Source organism: Silurus meridionalis, chromosome 27, assembly GCF_014805685.1.
Source record: "Silurus meridionalis isolate SWU-2019-XX chromosome 27, ASM1480568v1, whole genome shotgun sequence".
Lineage (NCBI taxonomy): Eukaryota > Metazoa > Chordata > Actinopteri > Siluriformes > Siluridae > Silurus > Silurus meridionalis.
This window is the reverse complement of record NC_060910.1, coordinates 13,560,550-13,585,121: the sequence shown is the minus strand read 5'-3', so window position 1 is coordinate 13,585,121 and position 24,572 is coordinate 13,560,550. Positions and strand designations below refer to the sequence as shown.

Genomic DNA, 24,572 nt, shown 5'->3' with positions numbered 1-24,572 from the left:
ATATAAATAAGTCATATCTCTTTGAAGTATATGGTAGCTGTATCTGTGTTACAATCTGGATCATATTTCCACTCACATAGCTTCCAGTTAGAGTACATGCCTAAGTACAAGTTTAAAAAATATTCACATGGCACTGGTCATGTGACCATTTCTACTAAAATTATAATTTGATAACCACTACAGCATATTTTGCATAGTTTGAAAAGAACAGTGGTGCTGTGACTGTTGCCTGACAGTTTCAGGGTTTGGGTTTGAGTTTTGCATGTTCTTTTACATGTCCTTGGTTTTCCTTTTGGTTCTCTGGTTCCCCTTTGCTTTCTAAAAACATGCTTAGTGGTGGACTGGCTACTCTAAATTGCATTTAGGTCTCAATAATTCATCTAATTCTGCATCACAATCAAATATCCCTGAATAAGCATAAAATCTAACACTGCCTTTATCAGAACACAATGTTTATTTATATTGAATGAACATCTGTTCAGCTCCTGTTACTACCGTTTGTGCACATTTGTGACTGGTGGGATTAAAAGGATTAATGTCTCCACTTAGTAACATAAATTTGCTTTGAAACAAACAGGAACAAATAACATGGAGAAAATTAACTGCAAATAGCACCCATGCCATAACCCACGTATAAAGAGGGAGAGAATATGGAGAGAAAAACATTGTTAATGTTATGTTACATGGGCAGTGTTTAAAAAATGACTATGATTATGTAACAGATATGTTCTTTTTGGACTATCAGGTGTTTTTCAGATTAGCATATGAATGGTATATGCAGTAGAGCAGGGGTTTTCAAGTGGTGAACTGTGGTCCAGATGTGAACCCAGTAAAGCATTACAATCGGCCAACCGAGAATGTGTAACTAAACTGTAGCAGTGAAGTTTCCAGAAATGCCTATCTGTATTTCAACCAAATCCTCTGTAGCGGTTCTTCCAGTGATACAAAAGGTCCTAAGATATTTAGCATACTTACAGTACTACCTTTTGCATGCTAAAATGAAGTGAAATGTTTTGACCTGAACCTGAAGCTAAAGGCAGCTCATTAGACCAAAAATATGGTTAGAGATTTTTCTATTTACTCTCCCTTTTCTGATCAACATGCTGACATGATGACTTATTTTAAAACGTAAAAGATTGAAATGATATGTAAAGATGAATGCTTGAATGCTGCCACAAAACAAAAACGGTTATGTATGTACTATCTATATTTATAGCTGTTAACTAAACTGTTGCCATATGAAATCAAGTCAGCTGCTTTATAGACAATAATGTTGTCTTGTACGTAATTGGCCCATTACAATTTTTGCATGAATACCCCGAAATACACTTTTGCTTCCTTCTCCACCCATGTTCTGGGATATGCCCTCTTGCCATGCATGAATGCATACACACATACACACACTTAAGCTCAGCACAACTGCATGTTTGTGTGTAACTTCCTGTCTACACTCCTCCAAGCCCCACACCCAGCCCACTTCCAACTTACTTCCCCTCTTTGTCACCAGTTACGCACACACACACACACACACACACACACACACACACACACACACAAAAGAATGCGAGCTGGTATTTTAATTATGGATATATATTTACTGTCACCATCAATAAACACAAGCGGTTGAAAACAAAAAATGGACATCTGGCTATTATTTTATGTCTCAAACCCTCAATCCTCTAATGGAGGCTGAATTTGCATGTAAAACCGTGACTGTTTAGCTGATTTTCCACATGGAATCCAGAGAGGCAGCGGGTCCCACAACTGGAATGTCCTGTGGTCGTGCTGTGCAGTGTGTTGGTGTGGGTGTGGATGTGTATGTGCGAGCTTGATTGAGTAAGAGAGTTTCATTTTCAGCGTTCACTCTAATACGTGTTTATATTCTATCGCTGTGCACTTCCCTTTTGAGGCCTTTTTTGGGAACCAAGTCACAACATATTTAAAACAGCACCCAAGTTACAATTTCTCAGATACTACAGTCCTTACACTTTGTAAGAGGACTGTAGGATTTAATAAAAGTGGAGACATGTGGTACTGAGTTTTCCTACTTTAAGGGTTCTTTGAGGGTCCTACTTTGAATGCAAAATCTTGCTCTTCATAGTAGGTTTTTTTTTACTAGTTTCCTCAGAGACACAGAACAAAAAAAACCCGGAGGCCTTTTTTTTTTTACTAAATGCCACTGTAATAAACACACTGTGAAAAACTGCACCTGTTCACAAGATGTCACAGATCATATTCACAAGTACATTATGGGCCAGCTCCTTAAAACAGAAACTTGTAGAAATTTAGTGTTCCACTGTGGGCCTCTTTTGAAAGGTGTATAACCCCATTAAACGTACTTGGAAGCACTTCTGACAGAGAAACAGTCTTTTGTTAAGGTAGAACTGTTAAAATAATTGGCTTTGTTTGTTCATAAATAGTGCTATCCAGAGCATCTTTTTTGCTGATATGGAAAAAGAGATCATGTGACATGCAGACTGTGACCATAACAACACAATAACTACTGTCAACTTTCTAACTAGTAAAGCTTATTTGCTTGTTTTTGCTGTAGATTAGGTGACAGAATTAAAGAACAATAAGAGCTGCTTCTTTGACCTAAATAGCAAGTCATATGATTCATATATATATATGTGTGTGTGTGTGTGTGTGTGTGTGTGTGTGTGTGTGTGTGTGTGTGTGTGTGTGTGTGTGTGTGTGTGTGTGTGAGAGAGAGAGAGAGAGCTCTCTCCCTCTCTGTTTTTCTCAGTTCCTATAGAGATATTTTACCTATATAAATTTAGGCATGGCTTCAAATCATCATACTCCAAATGACAAAAAATAGTACACTGTTTAGTGACGACTGTAATCTATGAAGAAAACTAGTGATGGTGGTGGTGATCTCATTCTGACCCTGTTTATTTCTCTGGTTCTTTTATAGGTCTATCAGAAGAATGTAAGATTCAGACCCCGGCGTTTACAGATGCAGTGCGACTTTATCGACAGGCCCAAGGCCAGTACGGCACCTGGGACATGATGTGTGGTGTACCTTCTCAGGTAACACATACACACCCTCAACATTTTTTATTTTTTTTTGCCTTGTTTTATTTGCACTTGTATTAAAATATTTTAGTATTAGGATTAGATGAGTACATACTGGAGCTTTATTTTACTCCTGTCTGATTTGTAAAGAGTGCATAAAAATTAATTTTTCCATATTTACCCTCTAGGACTGTCCTTATGTTGCCTCATTATTGCTGATAATATTTTAATTCCAAGTTCATGGACATACTCTTTAAACTGCCCTATGGAGCTGTTTATGTAGATGGTTAGGTTCATAAGAATCAAGATTCTTATTCATTCAAGTTTGATATTTGACTTAAAGCACACACTTTTTAGCATGTGAGCTACTTATAAAATGACCAAGTTAAAATTATCTACCTACTATAAAAAATGCGTAAATAAATATCTGTTTTTAATGTCATGTGATCTAACCACACTACTTTTGCGATCGACGGGTAAATCGCAGTCAACGTATTGGGAACCCCTGACCTAAAGAAATTACACATAATATATTGCAATGTTCAAAATAGACAAAATATTCTTGTTTTAAAAATGAAAAAGCACATTATTATTGATTTGTGTTTGTTAATGTATTTATTCATTTGTTAAAAAAGAAAAACTCTTTAACTTTAAACTCTATTACAAATATTCCTTATCTTGGCTTATTTTCCGCTAGGTCAAGTTTAGTGAACGTTGCAATAACGAAGTATGCTAATTTAATTTGCTTAGCACTTTTTTGTGGGTGTTTACGCACCAGTATAACACATTCAGTATCAGTTAGACCAATCAGTAGCCAGTTTTATAAGCTTTCTATTTGTTTTTTTATTCCTTGTAACAAGATAAAGAATAGCAGTAGCACACAATGGCACCTAGCATGTTAGTGAAACATGTTAAGATGAATATGTAAAACTGCTGACCAGTATACATTGCTGATGTACCGAACACCACTGCTCATAGACTAAAACTTCACTGGTGGTGATAATTCTCTATAGAAAATGTTATCAGGAGAGGAAAAGAACCGTTGGTGCTAATTTGTCTGTTTCCTGAAAATCCACATACAAATTTTTTCTTCTAAACTATCTAGCTTCTTTATAAATACAGTACATTTAGCCTAATCTATTTTAATAAAGAAGATAATTTTTGTAGTTCCTGACTTGTGAATGGATTTAGGGTCATCTCCGGTTTAGCAGTACATATACACATGTGTTCTGACATGGAGCAGACAAAGTGCTTCATTCTGTTTTTACACAATGCTGAATTTTGCACCTCTGCTTTTCTGTAGGAAGGAAGGAAGGGTAACTGGAGGTCACTTTATCCCGACTGCCATAAATCGAGTCATAATGGGCTACAAATAAATGTCATTACAGCTTCTAATGAGGCGCTACAAGCAGCATAGTCTTGTGCACAGAGCTTTGTGTGAAACTCGGTCAGATGTGTATTATTAACAGGGCAGGGCCGACTGTTTATCAGGAATTACCTTGGTAATGTGTTTCCTGTATACACCATGTGATCCAGAGCCTACCTTCATTGTTGCTGAGAAGTGAAAGTTAAGTTGAGTCATTTACAGTTTCTTTTGTGCAAATTTCCCCATACGACACTGACCTAATGCCTAATCACATACTTTTTAAGCAATAAGGTTATTTACAGCCTACATGACTGTTTTGAGCTCATTTCCCCTTATTGTGCAAGGATTTCATTTTAGATACGGCTTTTAGCAGGTGAAAGAGAAACCAAGATCCCTGTAGGCATTTTTCAATCAGGCTTATTCCTCAGACACATGTGTAGCTGTGTGCGAAAGGTTTGTTTTGATGGCTGTGTAAGATATTGACGCATTTACTTTTTCACTCAATACGAGGCCAACAATAGTTGGTGTGCAGACAGACAGACAGACAGACAGACAGACAGACAGACACATACATAGACAGACAAACAGACACACACACACACACACACACACACACACACACACACACACACACACACACACACACACACTCACTCACTCACTCATCCCAATGCGGAAATTCACAAATACTATAATACATATCCATATACATAATATATTATAATACATACAACATAATAATAATGGTGGTGCAACAAGAAATATAGTTACTGTCACCGCCTTGAACACCTTTTATTCCTCCACTTTAACAGGTATGTTAGATTCGTCTAATATTATGGAACACCTGTGGAAAAAAACTATTTCATTTCTGCTTTAGCCGTGTTGCTATAGAAGCATTAAAATATTTGGAAAAGAAGTTTCTGTTATAGAAAAATAACATGTTAATGAAAACTAATTCACTAGCACTGTGAAATATAGATCACTATACACAACTATAGATTCACCGATTCACATTAGTGCGTCAGCATAAAAATCAACAATGTGAATCATCGATTTAAAAAAAGGGTACAAATATATTTATTTTTATATAATTATTAGTAGGTATATACTTTTACTTTGCTATACTTTTATCATATAGAAAGTAATCAATAAGATCGCACTGCATCGTAATAGGATGCTTTAACATATTGAATTGTTGTCTACAGTGTTGGGCAGTAACGCGTTACTAGTAAAGCGTTACTGTAACGCAGTTTCTTTTGACAGTAACTAATACTGTAACGCATTACTTTTTAAATACAGTAACTCCGTTACCGTATGGTGCATTACCCGTTACTTTTTTTAATAAATTAATTTTAGCTGAAGTCTAACCTGTTTACAGCAGCGACACATTGTAGGATTGGTGGATGAACCACTGTAAACACGAAGAAGACGCACTGTGGGCGTGTCTCCGTTTATTCAGGTCTGTGCGGCAGTAATGGCGAGTCGAGGCGAGAGCAAGACGAGTTTCTCAAAGTGGAAATATGCTCATTATTTCACTTTAGTTGAGCATAAAGACGAAAACCTTTTAGTCAAATGTAAGCTGTGTCTTTCTGGTTCGAAGGTTGTATCTACTGCAATAGCAGCAACTCCAATCTGTCAAAGCTCCTCCAGAAACTCCATGCCTCGACGAAGCTAGAAGCTACATTGTTGATAGTTTTTATACTTCAGCTGTGAAAGGAACATTTTTAAGAGCTCAACACAACAGCTTTTATGATGCAGAAGCCACTTTAGTGTTTGATTGTGAATATATTATTCAGCTTGTTTTGTTATTTATTTCAGAAATCCTTGTGATATATTCAGTTTGTGCTGGTCTGACATTAATAAAATAGTGTTTAAAAATGACTTTGTGTTTAAGTCAGTTTTGTGTTTGTAGATCATAACACATAAAAGGGCATTAATGGGAACATTAAAGAACGTTCTTCAAAAAAGTAACTAAAAAGTTACTTTTAACAGTAACGCATTACTTTTTGGTGTAAATAATCAACAAAGTAATTGAGTTACTTTTTGAATGAAGTAACGAGTAACTGTAACTAGTTACTATTTTTTAGTAACTAGCACAACACTGGTTGTCTATGCATCAAGATGCGATTTGCATCGTGCTTAGTTATGCAGATCTTTACTGTGAAATATTTAAGAAACTTGCTTTGGAACAAAGCACCTTTTGACAATGTTTGCAAATGATAACAGCATAATTTTATTTTTATACTGTATATTTTATGTAAAATCTAATTAAACATATTGGATAACTTTTCAGATATCAGACCCACATATGTTGAGTATCCTGATTATAACTGTAAAACCACATTGTCTTGGACTTGTTTAAAACCTGGGAACACTGTGGCTTTAAAATCAGGCTCTACATGATCGCTTGAGTAATCTATCTACACTGGTTCAACGACTCTCTGTTCAGTTTGACAGCCTAATGTGAAATACATATCTGATTAGATCAGATATTATCTTTTTAAACAAACCGCTGTCTATGCAAACCTCCTCCTATTTTTGTTTTTTTTACCGCTTACCTTTTATGTCTTGTGTCTTTTTATGTTCGTAATTTGTCATAGGCTGTTTGGAGGATTCACCAAGTAAAAATGTCTGTCTGTAACAGTGTACATGTGACAAACTCTTGAATCTTGAATGAATTGTGTAAAGCATTTGTGTTGTGGCTGTGCTTAAAGTTATTCTGCTGAACTGAGGGCTCATCACTTCATAATGCAGTGATCTCCTCAGCCCTTAGGCATGTTTGTTCCAGCTCTGTGACTGTATCAGGGAAATAGAATAGTATTTATTTGTCAAATGTACATTACAGCACAGTGAAATTCTTTAGATGTTGAATAACAGTTGATCTGTTTGACCAGTTAATTTTTCATGCTGCAGTCTTGCTGAATTCTGGAATCGGATTGGTTCAAAAAGGTGTTAGTTTATTTTCTATAAAAGCATAAATGGTTTATGTAATTGTATTGTTTCTATAGTAATAGCTCACCTGCAGGGAGAATATAATCCATGTACAGTGGAGTAACAGTAACAAGAAGACTGAATGAAAGCCTCCAGGACAGAGGACCTCATTTTTTCTTGTTACCACCATTCTGTATTTTATAAATAATTACAAAAGGCACACAAATATTTTTTGGCCAACTGGGAAGGCAAAATAAAAACATGCTAGAACATGCTATTATTGGAATAGAAACAATTTGTATTGGTTTCATTGGTTTCTACAGAATCTAATACTGTTGCTTTTACAGTCTCTTCCTACAAAATGAAAGATTAAACCTGATTTTCCACCAAAGAACATGAATTTCAATTGAAAACATGCATGTTATGAGGTAAATGTTGCAGAAATGAACATACACAACACTACGGTATGCACAGGTAGATGTTAGTAAGTAAAGAGTAGTACAGGTGAGGTCTTAAACAGTTACATAACGCTATTTGCTTGTAGCGTGGCCCGAATTGGTGACGCGGCGCTCAGTAAAGAGCTGTGTACTCGTAACTTTAACATGTGGTTACTGTAATGGCCTGAAACACCCAGACCTGCATGATTTTATTTGCTGTCCCAGAGGATTATGGCATGATGACAATGAATTATAACAACTTATACACAATATTAAAAAGTCTTGCATTAACTTGTAGATCTTTTTTCAGAGAAGAACAGTTTGCTGAGGAAAATGCTGCTTGTAGATCATAATCATCACAATATTAGTCTCTAGTATCTACAGCAGATGCACAAGTTGAACAGTAATCCTTTGTGTTCTCCCAGCATTGTGGGAATTTGACCCTCAGGCATGATGGAACATTTTGTACTTAAGTACAAATTGTTTGTTGGATTAGAAAAAGACCAATGTGTTTAGGTTTTCAGCTGTCCACGTTTTGGTGATCTGAAGGCTATTCTAGCATGGGGTTTTTATTCTTGGCTGACCGAAGGGGAACCCTGTGTGTTCTTTTGTTGTAGCTCATCTGCTTTTTCTGTTCAGGACGGTTGTAAAGAATGCGTATTTGGGTCTGGTCGTTATTATGTGCACTATTCTCTTGCTAACAAGTAAGAATGTTGTTTATGTTGTTTGCTGTAGCACCTTGGTTTCGGTGGAACATTGATTTGTTTCACTGTGTACTGCACTGTATTGGGTTGAAATGACGATAAAGCCTACTTGCCTTGACTTGCAGAACTGCTTTCAGATATTATTTTTTAGCTTTGTGCTACGTGTTCAACACTAGCATCAAATTGACTTGTTGTTAAGTGAGAGGGTGTAGCTTTAGTATTTAAAGCCCTCCATGGTATAAAGAAAAGTGTTATTGTGTAAATATAAAGAAGAAAACTTTACTTCGATTATCAGGTCTGTTCTTTTTTCAGATCCTGGCTAACCTGGTGATGGAGAAGCTGCTTCCTGAGCTAAGAGATTTAATCAGTCCACGGCTGAAGGGCAAGATGCAGGAAAGGCAGAAGAACTGGACGCTGGTAATTGAACAATTGACTGAAATTAGCAGCACTATTAAAATGGATGGGTTTGCAGGGCCGTGTTAATATTGATCTCTAATACTGTGTGTGTGTGTGTGTGTGTGTGTGTGTGTGTGTGTGTGTGTGTGTGTGTGTGTGTGATGTGATCAGATCGCAGATGCCGTGTACAGCCTGGTTCAGACTCAGACACAGTCTCTATACGAGGCCATAGTGCAGAGCTGTGAGGAAGGACGTCCCCCTTTGGAGGCTTCCATACGCACAGACATGGACCAGATCATCACCTCAAAGGAGCATGTGACCAGCAAAATCAGAGGTAATGCTGGATATGTAAACACACTCGTACATTTTTTGCCCAATGCGTCCTCACTTATGTATCTTGCGCATTATTTGGCTTGGTGGCCTGCTAACCCACATTTTATATTTCGTGCTGTTTTCAATAAGCGAAACCCGAGCTGAAAGACTACATTCCATGAGTAGTTATGAGATCACGTGTGTACAGTTTGCAGAAAGAAACACCCTGTAGTCATGGAAGGTCGAGGGTGTGTATGTGTGTGTGTGGTGGGGTGAGGTACCATGCTGCCCAAAATCTTAGCATCAGTAGCCATCCACGTGCGTTTGTGAGCTAACAGCGGACTACATGCTGCTAAATAGTAAATTTGCGGTTTTCGTACTGTTTCTTGGTGCACAAATAAAAAAGTTAGCAATCTTAAATATACTGTGGTAAATTCACCTTTACTGAGGTTTTCTTGTTAGAAGTGTTGACAACTTTTTAAATTGTACTTGTTAAGTGTGATTTTGTCAGTCACTGGAGTGACATTATAAGGACAAACATATTGGGACGCCTGACTTTTTCAGCTATATGGGAGATTCCTCCCCAAACTGTTCCCACAGAGTTGAAGGCACACAATTGTATAGGATATCTTTGGATGCCATTATGTTTCTCCTTCACTTGAAATTGGAGAACAGTGCAATTGTGCACAAAGCCAGCTCCATGAAGATCTGGGTTGCATGGGTTGAAGTGGAAGATCTTGCCTGCTGTAGAGGCTGAATGAACCCCAGACCTCTTCACCTCACCTCAGTATTTGACTTTGCTAGCATCCTTGCTGAATGAGCACACATCACCCCAAGCACACTCCAAAATCTAGTGGAACATCTTCCCAGAAGACTAGCAAATAAGGAATTTTTAAAAGTGAATAGATTGGTGTGGTGTGTCGTGGTGTCATGTAGTGCTAAGGCATAACAGCAGACAGGGTGGAGCCACTAGATGGCACTGTGATTTAAATTGAGATAAATTCTGTACACCAAATAAGAATATTGCTACAACAAATATATATGAAACTTTTCTTTAATTCATTGTTTGTTTCTTTTTCTCTTTTTTTACCCATTGAAATCTGATTTTTGATCATTAACAAAGTCATAGGTGAAATGATAGCGTGGTTGTACTTGAGGTTTTATTCGAGTCATTACTCCCCTACAAACACCACATCACAATAAACCAGTGACACACACTACTGCTATTTGCACTACCATGCACTCTCACACGTAACGTACATTGCTGATCCGTCATATACTCTGTATATTGTGTTCTATTAAATACTCGTTCTGTCTATATTGTCTCGTATTGTGTGTTTTGTATAGTTTTCTAAATGTATAGTGTTATATATGTCTGTACTTTTGAAAGATACCAACAGCTGGAACCCAGTTCCTTGTGTGTCAACACACTTGGCCAATAACCCAGATTCTGATTTTGAACACACACCATTACAGGTTCAAAGGTCACTGCTTTATAAGTGACCATATCATTTCAAAGATATTGGTTTGACTTTTTTTTACAATAAAAAGATTTTACAATAACAGGTGACTAAAGCATAATTCAAATTTCTTTACAGAATAATTTCTAAAGAATTTCGAGGGGGAAAGATCAATCTGTATTTACTTATATATCTAAAAGGTTAATCTTTTATCTGCCAAAAAGCTAATGTTCCACTAAAAATTTGAAAGTATTGTGTGTGACATGGAATAGTCCTTTTTCTTGGTGTCTAGGCGGTGACAGAAACCTTGAGAGGAACCAGACTCTAGAGGGAACCAGTCCTCATCTGGGTTGCGCCGAATGTCCATTTATTATATATAAACGATGTTGAGGTGTGCAGTGATGGTGATCAGAAGCAAACTGTAGTCCTGAGTCAGTGTAGCAGACTGCTGACATTAACTACAGTCCAAATCCATCCTCAAAGCTCTCGTTCTTACTCTGGAATTTCATGTGTATATAATAATATAGTTGACTATGTTCCAGATTGCAGCAAACATTGATATTTCTGCACTGTGACAGATTTGAGGTGAAGGAGGCTTCAGTTACCTGTTTGGTCTTTTGGCTAGTTCGCTACATTTGAGCTAAGTGGAAATTTGAACATGCTATTATTCCTTTAAATGTATGTTGTTGTTGTTTTGTTTGTTTTTTTAGCTCTGGTGCTGCCTAAGGCTGAGAAGCTCCTGAAGGTGAGTATCGAGCCTTATATCAGCTCCATCCTAGAGGCCCTGATGGAACCTACCAGCCGAGGCTTCTTTGAGGTGCGTGATGTTTTCTTCAGGGAGCTGGTGGATATGAGCAAGAACCTGCTGAACGGCGGCAGCAAAGAGAAACTGGGAGAGGTGAGAGAAACACAATCCTGGGGATCTTGGAACAACCTTTTTATTTTAGGACCTTTGGATAGAGAGGGCGTAACACTGCAGCTTTTTAAATTTTTTTTTCATAGCAGCATGTCTTGGAAGTGTTTTTCATTCCTTTTGCATGACAGGAGTGTGTAATTTAGAAATGATGTCAGTTTTTAATCATTTATAAATAAATGTAATGTTGTTACTATTAATTATTGTTATTATCCCCCTGCAGTATATGGAGAAGATCTCCATGCTGGCCTACCATCCGGTGAAAATGCAGTGCTGCTATGAGAAGGTGGAGCAGCTGAGTCTGGAGGGCCTGCAGCAGCGCTTCGATGTCACCAGTCCATCTGTGTTCGTCCAGAGAGCTCAGATCCTCATGAGAGAGGTGAGTCTTGCTCCGCTACAAGGGCGATCCTGTAGTAACAGAGCTGTACGGGGGAAAAAATGCATAATTTATCATCACCAAATTAGAGCTATTTTTGGGTTCAGGTCCATTTTAGGTCATTTCTCTCATTTTAAGAAGTGTTCAAACACACATCTCATAAAGTCTAAATGGTTATGTTTCCCACAGAGGTATAGGTTATGTCTTTGTGTTACTTTGAAGAGAAAGAAAGAATGTGATAAATGTGTTCTACCACTTTTGGTTGCAGCCAGGAACTTCTTGAACTGTCAAATAAATCACACAAGACTCTCTTCAAAAGATCTATTTATTTCATGAACATTTTATGAATGTGTTCAATCATAGTGTCTTTTGACTACAGCTCTAGATATTTTCATTCCTGATCTTTCCACTAGCAGAATGTTACGAATCGACTTAAAATTTAGATTTTCTTTGATTCATCGAAGTTTGGAATCAAAATTATTCAACTTAAGTAACTCATCAAGCAGCCTAATAACTATTAGAAAAAATAACTAGTAAAATGAACATTGGAGAAAAAAAAATCTATGTATTAGTTCAGTGTTAGTTGTACTGTACTTTGAGCAATATAAAGCTATCAAGAGCCAAAATGCATTTTGAATTCAAAATGTTGAATTCTCAAATCTGATTGGTTGGAGGGTGCTGATTAATCGTCTACCTAACTGCAGCTCTGACAGCATACTGGCTGTAAATATAATATCCATCATAATCGTGTAATAATTGAGATATAGTGACTTTTTTTTTACTTTTATTGTTGTTTGTTTAACGAGTCTTGGACAATTTCATTGCCTTGTAACTTCTCATGCTGGAAGACTTTCCAATTCTTGTTATCATTACAAGGTTTTGTTACAATGCCTTATGTTATAATCTGGAATGAAAACCAGGAGCTTGTTTTGTGTTTGTTTTGCTAAATGTAACAAATTTGATGGATATAAAATGACTTTGTACTGGTTTCAAGTGTAAGTGTTTGTAAGCAGAACAGGGAGACATTTTTTTCATTAGAGTCAGAAAACATGGTGTTTGAGTCATGGGAGTGGTGACACAAGACTGAACATGCAGTGTGTGTTTTTTTTTAAGTCAGGGCAGGATCACAAGTTTCTCACACGAATCCCAACTATGCAAATGATTGTGTGCGGGCGCACCCTGTTGGTCAAATGAGATCTGTGAAATAATGTGTTTAATTATTTCTCAAAAATGTCATCTTGTAGTTTTAGAGAGTTTTTATTGTAATTATTTAATTACATAAAACTTAATCTTGTTTTAAAATTGGGATTAGAATTGCATGTACAGTCCTGGGCCAAATAAATGGGTTAAGCTCAAAAGACTTAAGCTTTTACTTGCTTTAAAAACAACTCATTAGTCAGACATTAAATAAATAAGTATATAAAGAATTAAGAATCAGCATTGTTCCTTTCCAGTGCTGATGGCAGACAGTTTTAATATATAATTTTCTTTTTTTATTTCTGGCTTTTCCTCACAGTTGAAAGTAAAAGGCAAATGGTGCCACAGGAGAGTCTCAGGAGTGCATTTGTTTAATTCTGACCAATAATGTGTTGTTAGGACCATTAAAAATAGACCATAATTATACATTTTAGTTAAACTTTTTATTACTCTAATGTAAATCACAGTAGCTCATGTGCCAGTTTTGGAATTTTAAACTTGGCAGCTTGGTTTCAATTTGTAAAATGGCCCTATGTTATTGTAAATCTGGTTTGAGGCGGTTGGACAACCATCAATGATAAAGCAATCGATAATTGAAGAATGGTGTGGTTTTTTTGGGTTTTTTTAGGGAAGTTTAGTATCTGCAATTGTGAACTGAGCAGATGTTGGGTGTACTTCAGTACACGTAATCCCATAATGACCGACAAACTGAATTAAAACTGGATTAAAGATTTAATCAGAGGTCATAATTTTAACCAATGCTTTGCTTAACTATTTTCAATGAAGTGTAAAATAATAACTGATAAATTAGCCCTAGTATCTTACATTTTAATTTTAAGGAACAAATGTATGGTCACTAAACTTATATATTCTTTTATACAACTTTATATCCACTATAAGTCTGAGGACTTCAGTGACAGACTCATACAATCACGATGCACCACAGAGCACCACAGGAGATCATTTCTACTTGCGGCCATCAAACTATATTACTCCTTGTTCTGAGTGTTATACAGCTGCTCCACGATATAGATGTTATGCCATATAGATTATATAGATATAGTTAATTTTACATATTTTGATGACACTCGTATATTCTTAATACCTTGGGCAGTTATGTGCAATAATCTCAGTGCAATAATATTAATTAGATAGGTGTGCAACTATTATTGTAGTCTGACTTTCCTGCCATCTGTTTTTCACTGCTGCTACAAATTCAGTTTTATGTGCTACACATTTCAATTCACTTAATATATACTTTGTATATATGTATATTTATTTATAGTTCATTATTTTTAATTAAAATTTTATTTTTCCTGTGAGCAACTGCAACCAAACAATTTTCCTATGGGATTAATAAAGGATTCTGATTCTTTATCTCTGTAAATTTGCTTTGAGACAATGTTCATTGTTACAAGTGCTATACAAATAAAAAATAATTGAATTACTAATTAATTTATTCGATCCTTGTTTATGCAATACACTTGGAAATACAAACAAGTATTAACAATAATATTTAGACTTTTCACATGCATGTCTTTGTCCATCTTCTTCATCTCAGCAAATGGACGATGCTGTGTACACGTTTGAGCAGCTTCTCCACCAGAGTCTGGAGGGTCATGAGGAGGAAGACCCCTGCAAGATCATCCAGCGGTCCCAGGACCGAGTCATCAAGGTGAATTTATTGATGATATCAATCTGTCAGTTCTGGATTACTAAAATAATGAGTATCTTTTGTATCATAACAGGTCTATAAATATTCAACATACAGCAAATATATTGTTGTTCTTAGAATGTTTTAATTAAAAAGGGTTGTAATTCAGATGCCATGCACATATGGACATATGTTTATGAACACCTGACAATAAGATCCTGTTATAAATAAGATTGCTGTTTTAATAACATCCAATCTTATAGGGAAAATGTTTTGCTAGATTTTGGATTGTGCTTGTGGAGATTTGTGCTCTTTCAGGCCACAAGGGTGTTAGTAAAATCAGCTACTGATGTAGGGTGATGAGACCTGGCTTGCAGTCAGCATTCCAATGCATGCCAAAGGTGCTGAATAGGGTTGAGGTCAGAGTTCTATAGCATGCCACTCAAGATCTTTCACTCAGCCTCATGTTAATCATATCTTCATGCGGCTTGCTCTGGCCACAGGGGTATCATGCTGGAACAGGTTTAGAGAAGAACTGCTGGAATATGGCTGAAAGTCCATAATTTTGACCATATAGTGTATCTACAGGCGAGGTAAGTAGTTGCACAGTGGTTAAGGCTCTGGGTTACTAACTGGAATGTTGGGGGTTCAAGCCCCAACACTGCCAAGCTGCCACTGTTTGGGCCCTTGAGCAAGGCCCTTAACCATCTCTCCTCTTGATTGATGCTGTGCTCTGACACCAGCTTCTTAACAAGTTGGGGTATATGTGACAAGTAGGGTTTTTTTTTTTCTTTTTATGGACTGACCGTATATTTCTGGAATGCAAATAATGTCTTTTCGACATTTAGAAATTCTTATTAGAATGCAAATTATTTCCCCCCACAGAAGAATTTCCTTAGTAGTAATTCTGGAATTGACTACAACAATACATCATGTTTCATTTTAATGTTGTACTCGCCTTTCTAGAAATATGATTATGACAGCAGCACTGTGCGTAAGAGGTTCTTCAGAGAGGCTCTTCTTCAGATTTTTATCCCCTACATGCTGAAACAGCTCTCTCCATCCTGCTCTGCTGTAAGACGCATACACACACACACACACACACACACACACACACACACACACACACACACACACACACACACACATATATATATATATATATATATATATATATATATATATATATATATATATATTTTAAATCCTCTATTTACTACACATACATTTCGTGTCATTAGTACACTGAATCTAATGTTTGTCTGTAGGACCTTCCTCGTTTCCAAGAGCTCATCTTTGAAGATTTCTCCCGTTTCATCTTGATTGAGAACATCTTTGAGGAGGTGGTGCTCCAGACAGTCATGAAGGACATCATGATGGGTAAGGCATAAACATCCACTAGATACATATCTTTTTTGAGGTGTTTGTGTGGAGTGCCTGGATTACAGGACCCTGTGAATGAGTTAATGTGGAAATAATAATGTATTTTATATATAGTAAGTCATTTACAGGGTCCTGTAATAAAGGCACACCACACAAACAGTGGTGCATTAACACTGCAGATATATAGCAAATGTCCAGACTGGAGAATTCCACAGTGAGGTGGTAAATAGGGGAAAAAGATTTAGAGTCAAATCAAGTGGGATTTTGTTATAATTGCTTTATATAGCTTACACAGTTTGGAGCAAAATGTTTTTCCAGGACCATGATGCAACACAGAACAGTATGCAAGTGTCCAATGGTGTGGGTGAAATGCATGACATTAAATACACAGGAGAGAACAGCAGATATACAGGATCATAATTGCGCATGCAAAATATTATAAATAGCTGAAAAAAGCTATAAGAAAAATATAAAAAATCGCAATAATGGCAGCAAAGGCGGCTTCCATAATAAAAAACCTGCCCTAAAATTCTGCATATGTGAATTATAAAAAGAAGAAAAAACAGGAAATGTTTGTGACAAACAGAACTTATCATCCAGTCATCTATTTGTTCTTCTCCCTAATGGACGTTGTTTGAAAAGTATATGATATGATATCTGTGATATTTTTAGAAAAGCATTCGGTGACTTAATTCCATTGTGATGTTATCTTATCATATTGACTTATTGCCCTGTCCTTGAGGTTGTAATATTACTCCATGCAATAAGTTCTGTTATTTTCAGATTTCAAGTCTAGGAATGGTTTACTAGCTAAATATATTTCAACTGTAGCAAGGACTTGTTTGCATAAATCCTCCCACTAGGCTAAAAAACTAGAATAAACACACTAGATACATTTATTATCAGGACTAGCAGGTATAAACAGGCTATAAGGAATTAACCCTTCTCTCATTCCAGGACGAAAATGTCAAACTAAGATTTTTTTTTATTGGATCTACATCGGCTTCTTAGCAAATGTATTGAAGCTGATTATTAACACAGTGATACTGTCAGTGTTTATTGTGTCAGCTCTGCTCCCTATTGAACACTACAGGAGATCTTTCCTACCAGTGGCCATCAAACTCGATAACTCCTCCCCTTTCAGCATGGATCTGAGCTGACATGTCTTGTCTTGTCTTTTCATTCGTCACAATTGAACAAAATAGCATTACCAATAGTTATAAGAGTATTTATCAGTTACTAGACGGCAAGATGGTGACCATCCTTTTTTCTTTTTTAGATCAGATTTTATAAATTTTTTATGTATTTAAAATGTATTTAATGTTATAATAAAACCTCTTACTGGTGAATAAACAATAACCTACAATAACTTTGTGTCATGCTGATTGTCCCTAAGAAATGGCAGTTGGTTATTTTACATGTTAATGAGATTGTGTCTGTCTGTAAAAGTAGGCTGTTCTTTGTCACATTTGGTGATGACAATAAAGTTGGCCAGACTTTTCAGCAGATGTTTGAAAGCAGAAGCAGATCTGTTTTTTTTTTAGACAATTTATTATCAGATGTAAGCCCTGTTGTTGCAGTCGGATGCAAATGAATGGGAAAGAAGCAAATCAGGCTTCAAGCTTTCTAACTTTTACTTTTTCTTTCCAGCTGTGAAGGAGGCTGCTGTTCAGAGAAAACACAACCTGTACAGGGACAGCATCGTGCTGACCAACAGCGACCCCAACCTCCACCTGCTGGGTGAGAACCCATCCATTGACTGGGCTGAAGAATACGGAGAAAAATCTGAAGTGGACGGAGAGCATGAGAGTGAAGAAGGTGATTCAGCGGCCATTAAGAGGCGTAGAATGAAACAAGTGGTTTCCATGATCCAGGTGGACGGACCCGGCACCACGCTTCCCAACGAGTCCTGCTTGGAAGTTCCCAGCGTTCAGAAGATTCCTGAGGAAAAGGGTGAGGGAGATTCTGACATTCAGTGTTCTTCTGCATTAGAAAAGGCAGCACCTGTCAAAGAGGAAGTCAGTGAGCCGCTGTCTAAAGAAACGGCACCTGATTTGCCCAATGGGACCGCGCCAAAACTTGATAAACAAGAAGCTGCATTAAAGTCTCCACACGACTCTGAAAGTAAGCTGGCCATAGAGAGTGCCATCCAGCAAATTGAGGATGCAGTCCAGGGAGAAGATGGGGAGCAAAGTCCAGATGGACTCGCCCTAGTGAAAAATGAAAAGACCATCCGCATCAAAGTGGAAAATGTTTCACCTCTAAAGGAGGACCAGTTGGCATCGACTGCAAACCAGGAGGAGCAGCAGATTGCACTGTCGAGCGCAGAGGAACCTGCAAAAGTTGAAAAAAACATCACAAACCCAAAGCAGGAAGAGCAAACGGAGGTGTCTGAGAACTCCTCAGACTTGCGCTTGGAACCTCAGCAGCACGGCACCGACACAGACAGCGGCTTCCAGTCGCCAGCCAATGAGACTGCAGAGGAGGACGAGCTGCAGGTTGCCGCGGCAGCGACGGAGGCGGAACAAGAGAAGCGCAATGATTCTGAAAAGGGAGGCGAGGATGCTGGGAAGGGAGTTGACACACTGACAACACAGACATAATCATCACTAATAAAACAACAATTTTTTTATGGAAAACGCTAGAAACACCAGCCCACTGCTCGCAGAAGTGATCATTTTACAGAGGAGGGTTTTTACGGTGATTGGTTTGTTTACACATGAAACATCTCATACTTTCTACAGTTGAGTCTGTTTTTGATTTTTTTTTTTAAACAAAAAACTTTTCACTTTTTTTTTTTTTTTTTGCACATATTTGAATTTGCCGTCACACACAGATGGGCTTCGTCATAAAAATGTCACTTATATCATTTGCTAATTTTTATGTGGATTGCATTGATGTTCTGCTGCAGAGTGCTGAGACATGGGATGCGTTTCTCACCAAGACCCTGTGTCTAACCATGTAACTGACTCCATTCCTTATAAAAGTCTAATATGGTATCGTATTGAATTTTATTTAGTCTTTTTTTAATACTTTAAGTCTTGCTTAGACCCAACCTGAAAACACTGAATTTTATTATTTTTTATAGTTTTATTTCTGTTGGGTTTCCATCTATTATTTTTTGTAAATATCCTTCACTTTAAATGGTTCAATCCGAGTGAATTTAAATCATAAAATCTTACTCATCTTTAAGTTAAACAGTTATATTTCTGTATCTTCCATTACTGTTAATTGTGATATGTATCACATGATTCTGGTCCAGTGCATGTTTCACGCTGATTGTATTCAAACTGAAATGACAATCAAAATTGTTAAAGGTCAAAAATCTAATTATTGCATTTATCTTTTGTTTCACTTGTTTATTTATTGTATGATGCACTTGCCTTCTTTGTGCTTCATTTAAAATAATCAACAATAAATCAATTCGATTTGACATTGCGCTTTCTATTCGTTATTTTTTTCCAGTTTTTGCTGCACGTTTAACACACACCAGGGATGTGCATCTCCATGACTGATGCCAATGCGATTCGCATCTCGATTTATAGCCAATTATACGATAAATTAAATATACATGTGAAGCAGCTACCGATGAGATGGGATCTGATTCACCCGTAGTGCGATCCGATTTCGATTTGATTCAAGACGATGTGATTCAATGCAATACGATGTGATGGAAAAATATGATATGCAATTCAATATGGTACAGAGGTTAAATTTCCTTGGTTCAGACAGAAGGCACTTTAGTAGATTTATGATTTGCTGTCTGACTTCTAACGCATGGCCCCTTTCACAAACAGGCATTTGTAGTGCAAAAAAGATTCACTAAATCTAGATGTTCCTTTCCTGTTCTGTCTCCGGGAAGGTGCAGCTCAACCACTGCCGTGTTAATCTGTATTCTATGTGACTCAGAACACGCCTCGGTCTCCGTAGTGATGTGATGCTTCATATTCACGTACAGTAGCAGCAGTGGTGGCTAAAGAATGAGCTTGAGAAAACATTTAGCGAGGAGAAATCAGTATATATAAAATAAAAAAAACTTTCTTTTGGCTTCTCCCGTTAGGGGTCGCCACAGCGGATCATCCGCATGTTTGATTTGGCGCATGTTTTTACGCCGGATGCCCTTCCTAACGCAACCCTCCCCATTTATCCGGGCTTGGGACCGAACCCTAAGAGTGGCTGGGGTTGGTTCCCTGACCGGGGATCGAACCTGTGCCGCAGCAGTGAGAGCGCTGCATCCTAATCACTAGACCACCAGGGAACCCAGTCTATATATAAAATATATTGGTCACAAATGATTAGTCACTTTCAAAAAAATAAAAAGAAACCATTGCATCTACTAATACTAATATAAATAATTTTTTACCAATGCAAATATGTAAAAAAAAAAAGCAAAAAAAAACATGCATCACATCGTTAACGTTTATGCGGATGCACCAATGCGAATCAATTAATCTTACCATCCCATGGATGGATGGATGGATGGATGGAACTTTATTGTCATTGCATTGTACAGGTACACAGCAACGAAATTCAGTTTGGCATCTACCAGAAGTGCAAATAGTGCAGATAAATATGTATCATATTTACAGCATGTGATATATATATATATACAGTATGTAAGCATATGTACAGTGAATGAATATAAAGGCTTTCGCAGTGCAGAGATGTGTGGACATCATTAGGAAGTACAGATAGATGTTCTAAGGCTATGGAATTGAAAAGTAAATGTGCAGAAGTGGAAGGTTATAATATTATGGCATTTCAGAAATGTGCAAGCTTTACACACAGTTTACACACTAAATATTCATATAGATAACTGCAAAAGGAAATCTGAAGGTTACAGTGTGATTATGGATGCCATGACAACATTAAATCCAAAGCTTCAATGATCCTATTTTTACTATTGTTTTTTATTTGTATTTTAATGTAATTAATAATATTATAATGTAATGAAATCGCACCCCTACGCTGCCATTGCTGGGCCCTTGAGCAAGACCTTTAATCCTCAATTGCTGTTTAACCGAAATCATTTGAAGACGCTCTGGATAAGAGTCTGCCAAATGCCCCTGGATGTTTATTTAAAAAAAAAGCCTCGGTGGTGATGTCTGTGAGGCTAGACTACATTCTGATGCAATCAAACGTTTCAAAATTCACTTATTATTGTCCTAGACTACTACATTATATAATAAAATACTGGAAAACAACAGCTAATGTTTTAAACTCGTGCCCACAGTAGCCTCAAATTCCTGATCTCGTGTGAATGGATGCTAATGTGGTCTTCTCCTGTAGTAACCCATCTTCCTCAAAGTTTGACATGCTGTGTGGTCTGAGATACGTTCCTGCTCGGCATGTTTGTAGACAGTGCGTTCCAACCTAGTCATTTTCTCCTTTCCTTCCATTGTTTGTGTGACTGGGGAAGTGGTTGCTCTTTGGTTAAGACATTGATCTGCTCACCAGAAGGTTGCAAGTTCAAATTCCAGCACCATTAAAGTGTCACTGCTGGGCTCTTGAGCAAGGCCCTTAACATTCAGCTGTGTGTGTGTGTGTGTGTGTGTGTGTGTGTGTGTGTGTGTCCAGGAATCACTAATATAGCATGCTGTTCCTCACATGGACTATCATCAATACCTGACTTTATTAATGCTCAGTGACTGAATATTCACAAAATCTCCAACGTACACACCAAGATCTAGTGGAACACCTTCCCAGAAGAGTGGAGCTTTTTATTACAGCAACAATTTACTTTCTTTCCTTCATTCATTCGCTCATTTATTTGTTTTCATTTATTTATTTTTAGGTTCTTTCCTTAAAGAACCGCATCCCAAACATCCATCCATTACACTCGACCGCACACAACGCGCGTGTTCAATTCCTTGCTAGTGCACTTAAGGTAGGGCGCACGCGTTGATTGGGACGCGGTCACTGTGTGATGTTATGTGACGTGACCAGGGGTGTGACGTTGGAGCTGGAGGTTTTTTTTCTCCTCCCGCAGAGGGTTACCGAAGCCGCGCAGGTGGAAAAAAACAGCAGCAGCATCAGCAGCAGCATCAGGAGGAACATCAGCAGGGGTTTTTTTTTTCATTCTAAAGCGGAGATGCTGAACTGATCTCACCACGCGTTTGTGGACATCCCAGGAGGCGCGTGCGTCCGTTTTCTTTCTTATTCCTCCTCCTCGTTAACGGAGGAGGGGGGGGGGATGCTAAAGCCGTTAAAACCCCTAAAGCCCTTAGAGCTCTTTGCGCTTCTTCTACAGGGATGCCTTCATCCAGGAGAGGAGAGAAGAGAAGAGTGTGGGCCGCGATTCTTCTCATAGGCACCATCACCATCAGCACCACTATGGCAGGTGAGACTGGATGGACACTTCACCATTGCGCAACTGATGTCTGTAAACTGCGCCAGAGTCGCGATCGTCCGTGTTTGTTAGTTATTTACAATTTACAAGAACATCATGCATGTGTTTGCTCAGTTCCATAAGAAAAACAAGATCACGTGTTTGATACATAATGACTCCTGTCATGTGTATGAAGCAAGAACTGTTATTTTACATAGATTAGTTCAAGTCCTGTGTATTTATATTACACAGACAAGATACATGAGTGTTCTGTAGAATAGACAGTGAGATGTAAGATGTTTCACAGTCCTATCTAAGAGATCCATGCTGGATGTGTTACATAAGACGAGCAATATCTTCAAAATCTGTCATCTGCTCTGTCTGCTTTTCGAAACCATTAGTGTAAATTAGATTATCTGAACATGCTAGGACGGGATTGTGCAGGCCAGATGCATCTGGTCAGAAGGAAAACTGATTATCAATAGCTGGTGACGCAAGTGTGGGAGATATGGACCCTCTGACCTGTCATCGACAACAAAACCATAGCGCCCATTATAACTAACTTTAACACACACACGCACACATACACACACTGTATATTAGTTTCAGTATATCACTTTGACAATTTCTATTGTTTCTCAGAACTCAAAGCGATCTTGTTGTAGTGTGCACTTCCTGCCATCCGTTCAGTGATACACATAGAAACACCCCTGAGATCTCCAGAACACGGCCCTATAAACATCCAGCGTACAGATTTTAATGTTGCTCTTGTAACCTCTTCACCATATAGACGCCAGTGCAGGAGGAAAAAAAAAAGCGACACGTCAGCAACAGGTTCTTTCTGTCACCCAGGCATGCTCTGGAGATAGCTCCAGAATGCACATTACACACAGCGACATATCTAATAGACACCACTGAAGTACACACACTTTACATTCATGAGTCATGAGTTCTACTGACGTTTATTTTATATCTGCTGGTACGGCGGTTTGTTTAATCAGTTGAATCAGTCTAATCTCTGTTACCCTGCTGCTGATAATCAGAACCTAGCAGTGTTTACGTTTCCATAGCGCAGGTCCTCAGAGGGTGTTTACACTACCACCATGTTCTCCTGCTTATCTGGAGATCTTAATGTAATTCATTGTTAGCATTGTTAGTGTAGACAAAAAAAGATCATATCATCATGGTTTATTAAGGAAAGTGCTTTAGGTGTGATAGTTATGGTGCAGAAAAACAGCACTTGTGTTTGTGTTTTTATATTTGAGTGATTAAAATATGACAGAAGGAGTACAGAAGCATCAGCACAGTTGTTCTGACCAACCCACACATGAACTGTTTGTTTTGCGAAATCATTCTACTACTGAATTATATTTATAGTTGTTTATAATATGTTTATATTTGTAATATATCTTTTAGTTTGTAAAAAAAAAAAATGCATGATTTAGTTATGAGTTGATGTCAGCAGTATAAGGATGCATAATTTGTTTAATTGGTGATTGATTTAAGGTCAGTAGGATTAAAGGAAGATGACAACAAATTTGTTATTCTTAGTCTGAGCACAGCTTTTTCTAGTAGTTACCATCAGGTGGTCTCTGGACAGCTGTTAATATGGTGTTGGTAATCAGTGGTGAACGAAGCACACAAACCATGTATTTTATATAAAGTAGAGAAACACTTGGTAAAATATTACTGTACAAAAGTATTTGCATTTATATGTACTTAAGTACCCAAAGTACTATGATTTATTATGGCTATAATGTTCCTATTATCATTTTTATCATAAGACTACTTATCACTTAATCAACTCAGTTGATGTGAAAAGGCTCTAATGTTACTCTTAACACACCAATCTATTAATAGAATGATATAAATGAGTCAAACACTGATTGTTATTTAATAAAAATGATCATGAGCCCAAAACCTTCTTTTCCACTACTTAAAAAAAAGATCCCACAAATAAGGACACGGGTGCTGTGGCAAGTTAGAATGAGGAGTATCTTCCATCATTTATTTCTCTCTAAATGCTTGCTGTTGAATTGATGCTGAACTGTATGTTGGTGATAAGTAGATCAGTGAACACTCAACCCCCGATAATTC

The 24,572-nt window shown here is 37.5% G+C and overlaps 2 protein-coding genes across 5 annotated transcripts in view; both read left to right on the top strand.

Annotated features, from left to right (window-relative positions):
* The window catches only part of niban2b (niban apoptosis regulator 2b), a 42,792-nt gene extending 23,212 nt beyond the window's left edge, over window positions 1–19,580 (top strand). The window contains exons 6-14 of the mRNA XM_046841585.1: window positions 2,918–3,033; window positions 8,769–8,873; window positions 9,024–9,186; window positions 11,335–11,522; window positions 11,761–11,916; window positions 14,672–14,785; window positions 15,731–15,838; window positions 16,033–16,144; window positions 17,798–19,580. Of these exons, the coding sequence (XP_046697541.1) occupies window positions 2,918–3,033; window positions 8,769–8,873; window positions 9,024–9,186; window positions 11,335–11,522; window positions 11,761–11,916; window positions 14,672–14,785; window positions 15,731–15,838; window positions 16,033–16,144; window positions 17,798–18,750 (2,015 nt within the window). The 3' untranslated portion in view covers window positions 18,751–19,580. The remainder of the gene's footprint in view (window positions 1–2,917; window positions 3,034–8,768; window positions 8,874–9,023; window positions 9,187–11,334; window positions 11,523–11,760; window positions 11,917–14,671; window positions 14,786–15,730; window positions 15,839–16,032; window positions 16,145–17,797) is intronic.
* A 2,513-nt stretch (window positions 19,581–22,093) lies between these two features.
* The window catches only part of npdc1b (neural proliferation, differentiation and control, 1b), a 30,214-nt gene continuing 27,735 nt past the window's right edge, over window positions 22,094–24,572 (top strand). The window contains exons 1-2 of one of the 4 annotated variants that reach the window (XM_046842389.1): window positions 22,094–22,281; window positions 22,398–22,487. In XM_046842389.1, the coding sequence (XP_046698345.1) occupies window positions 22,400–22,487 (88 nt within the window). In that variant the 5' untranslated portion in view covers window positions 22,094–22,281; window positions 22,398–22,399. Of the gene's footprint in view, window positions 22,488–24,572 lie in introns of all 4 variants that reach the window. The other 3 variants (XM_046842387.1, XM_046842386.1, XM_046842388.1) reach the window with 3 other exon arrangements.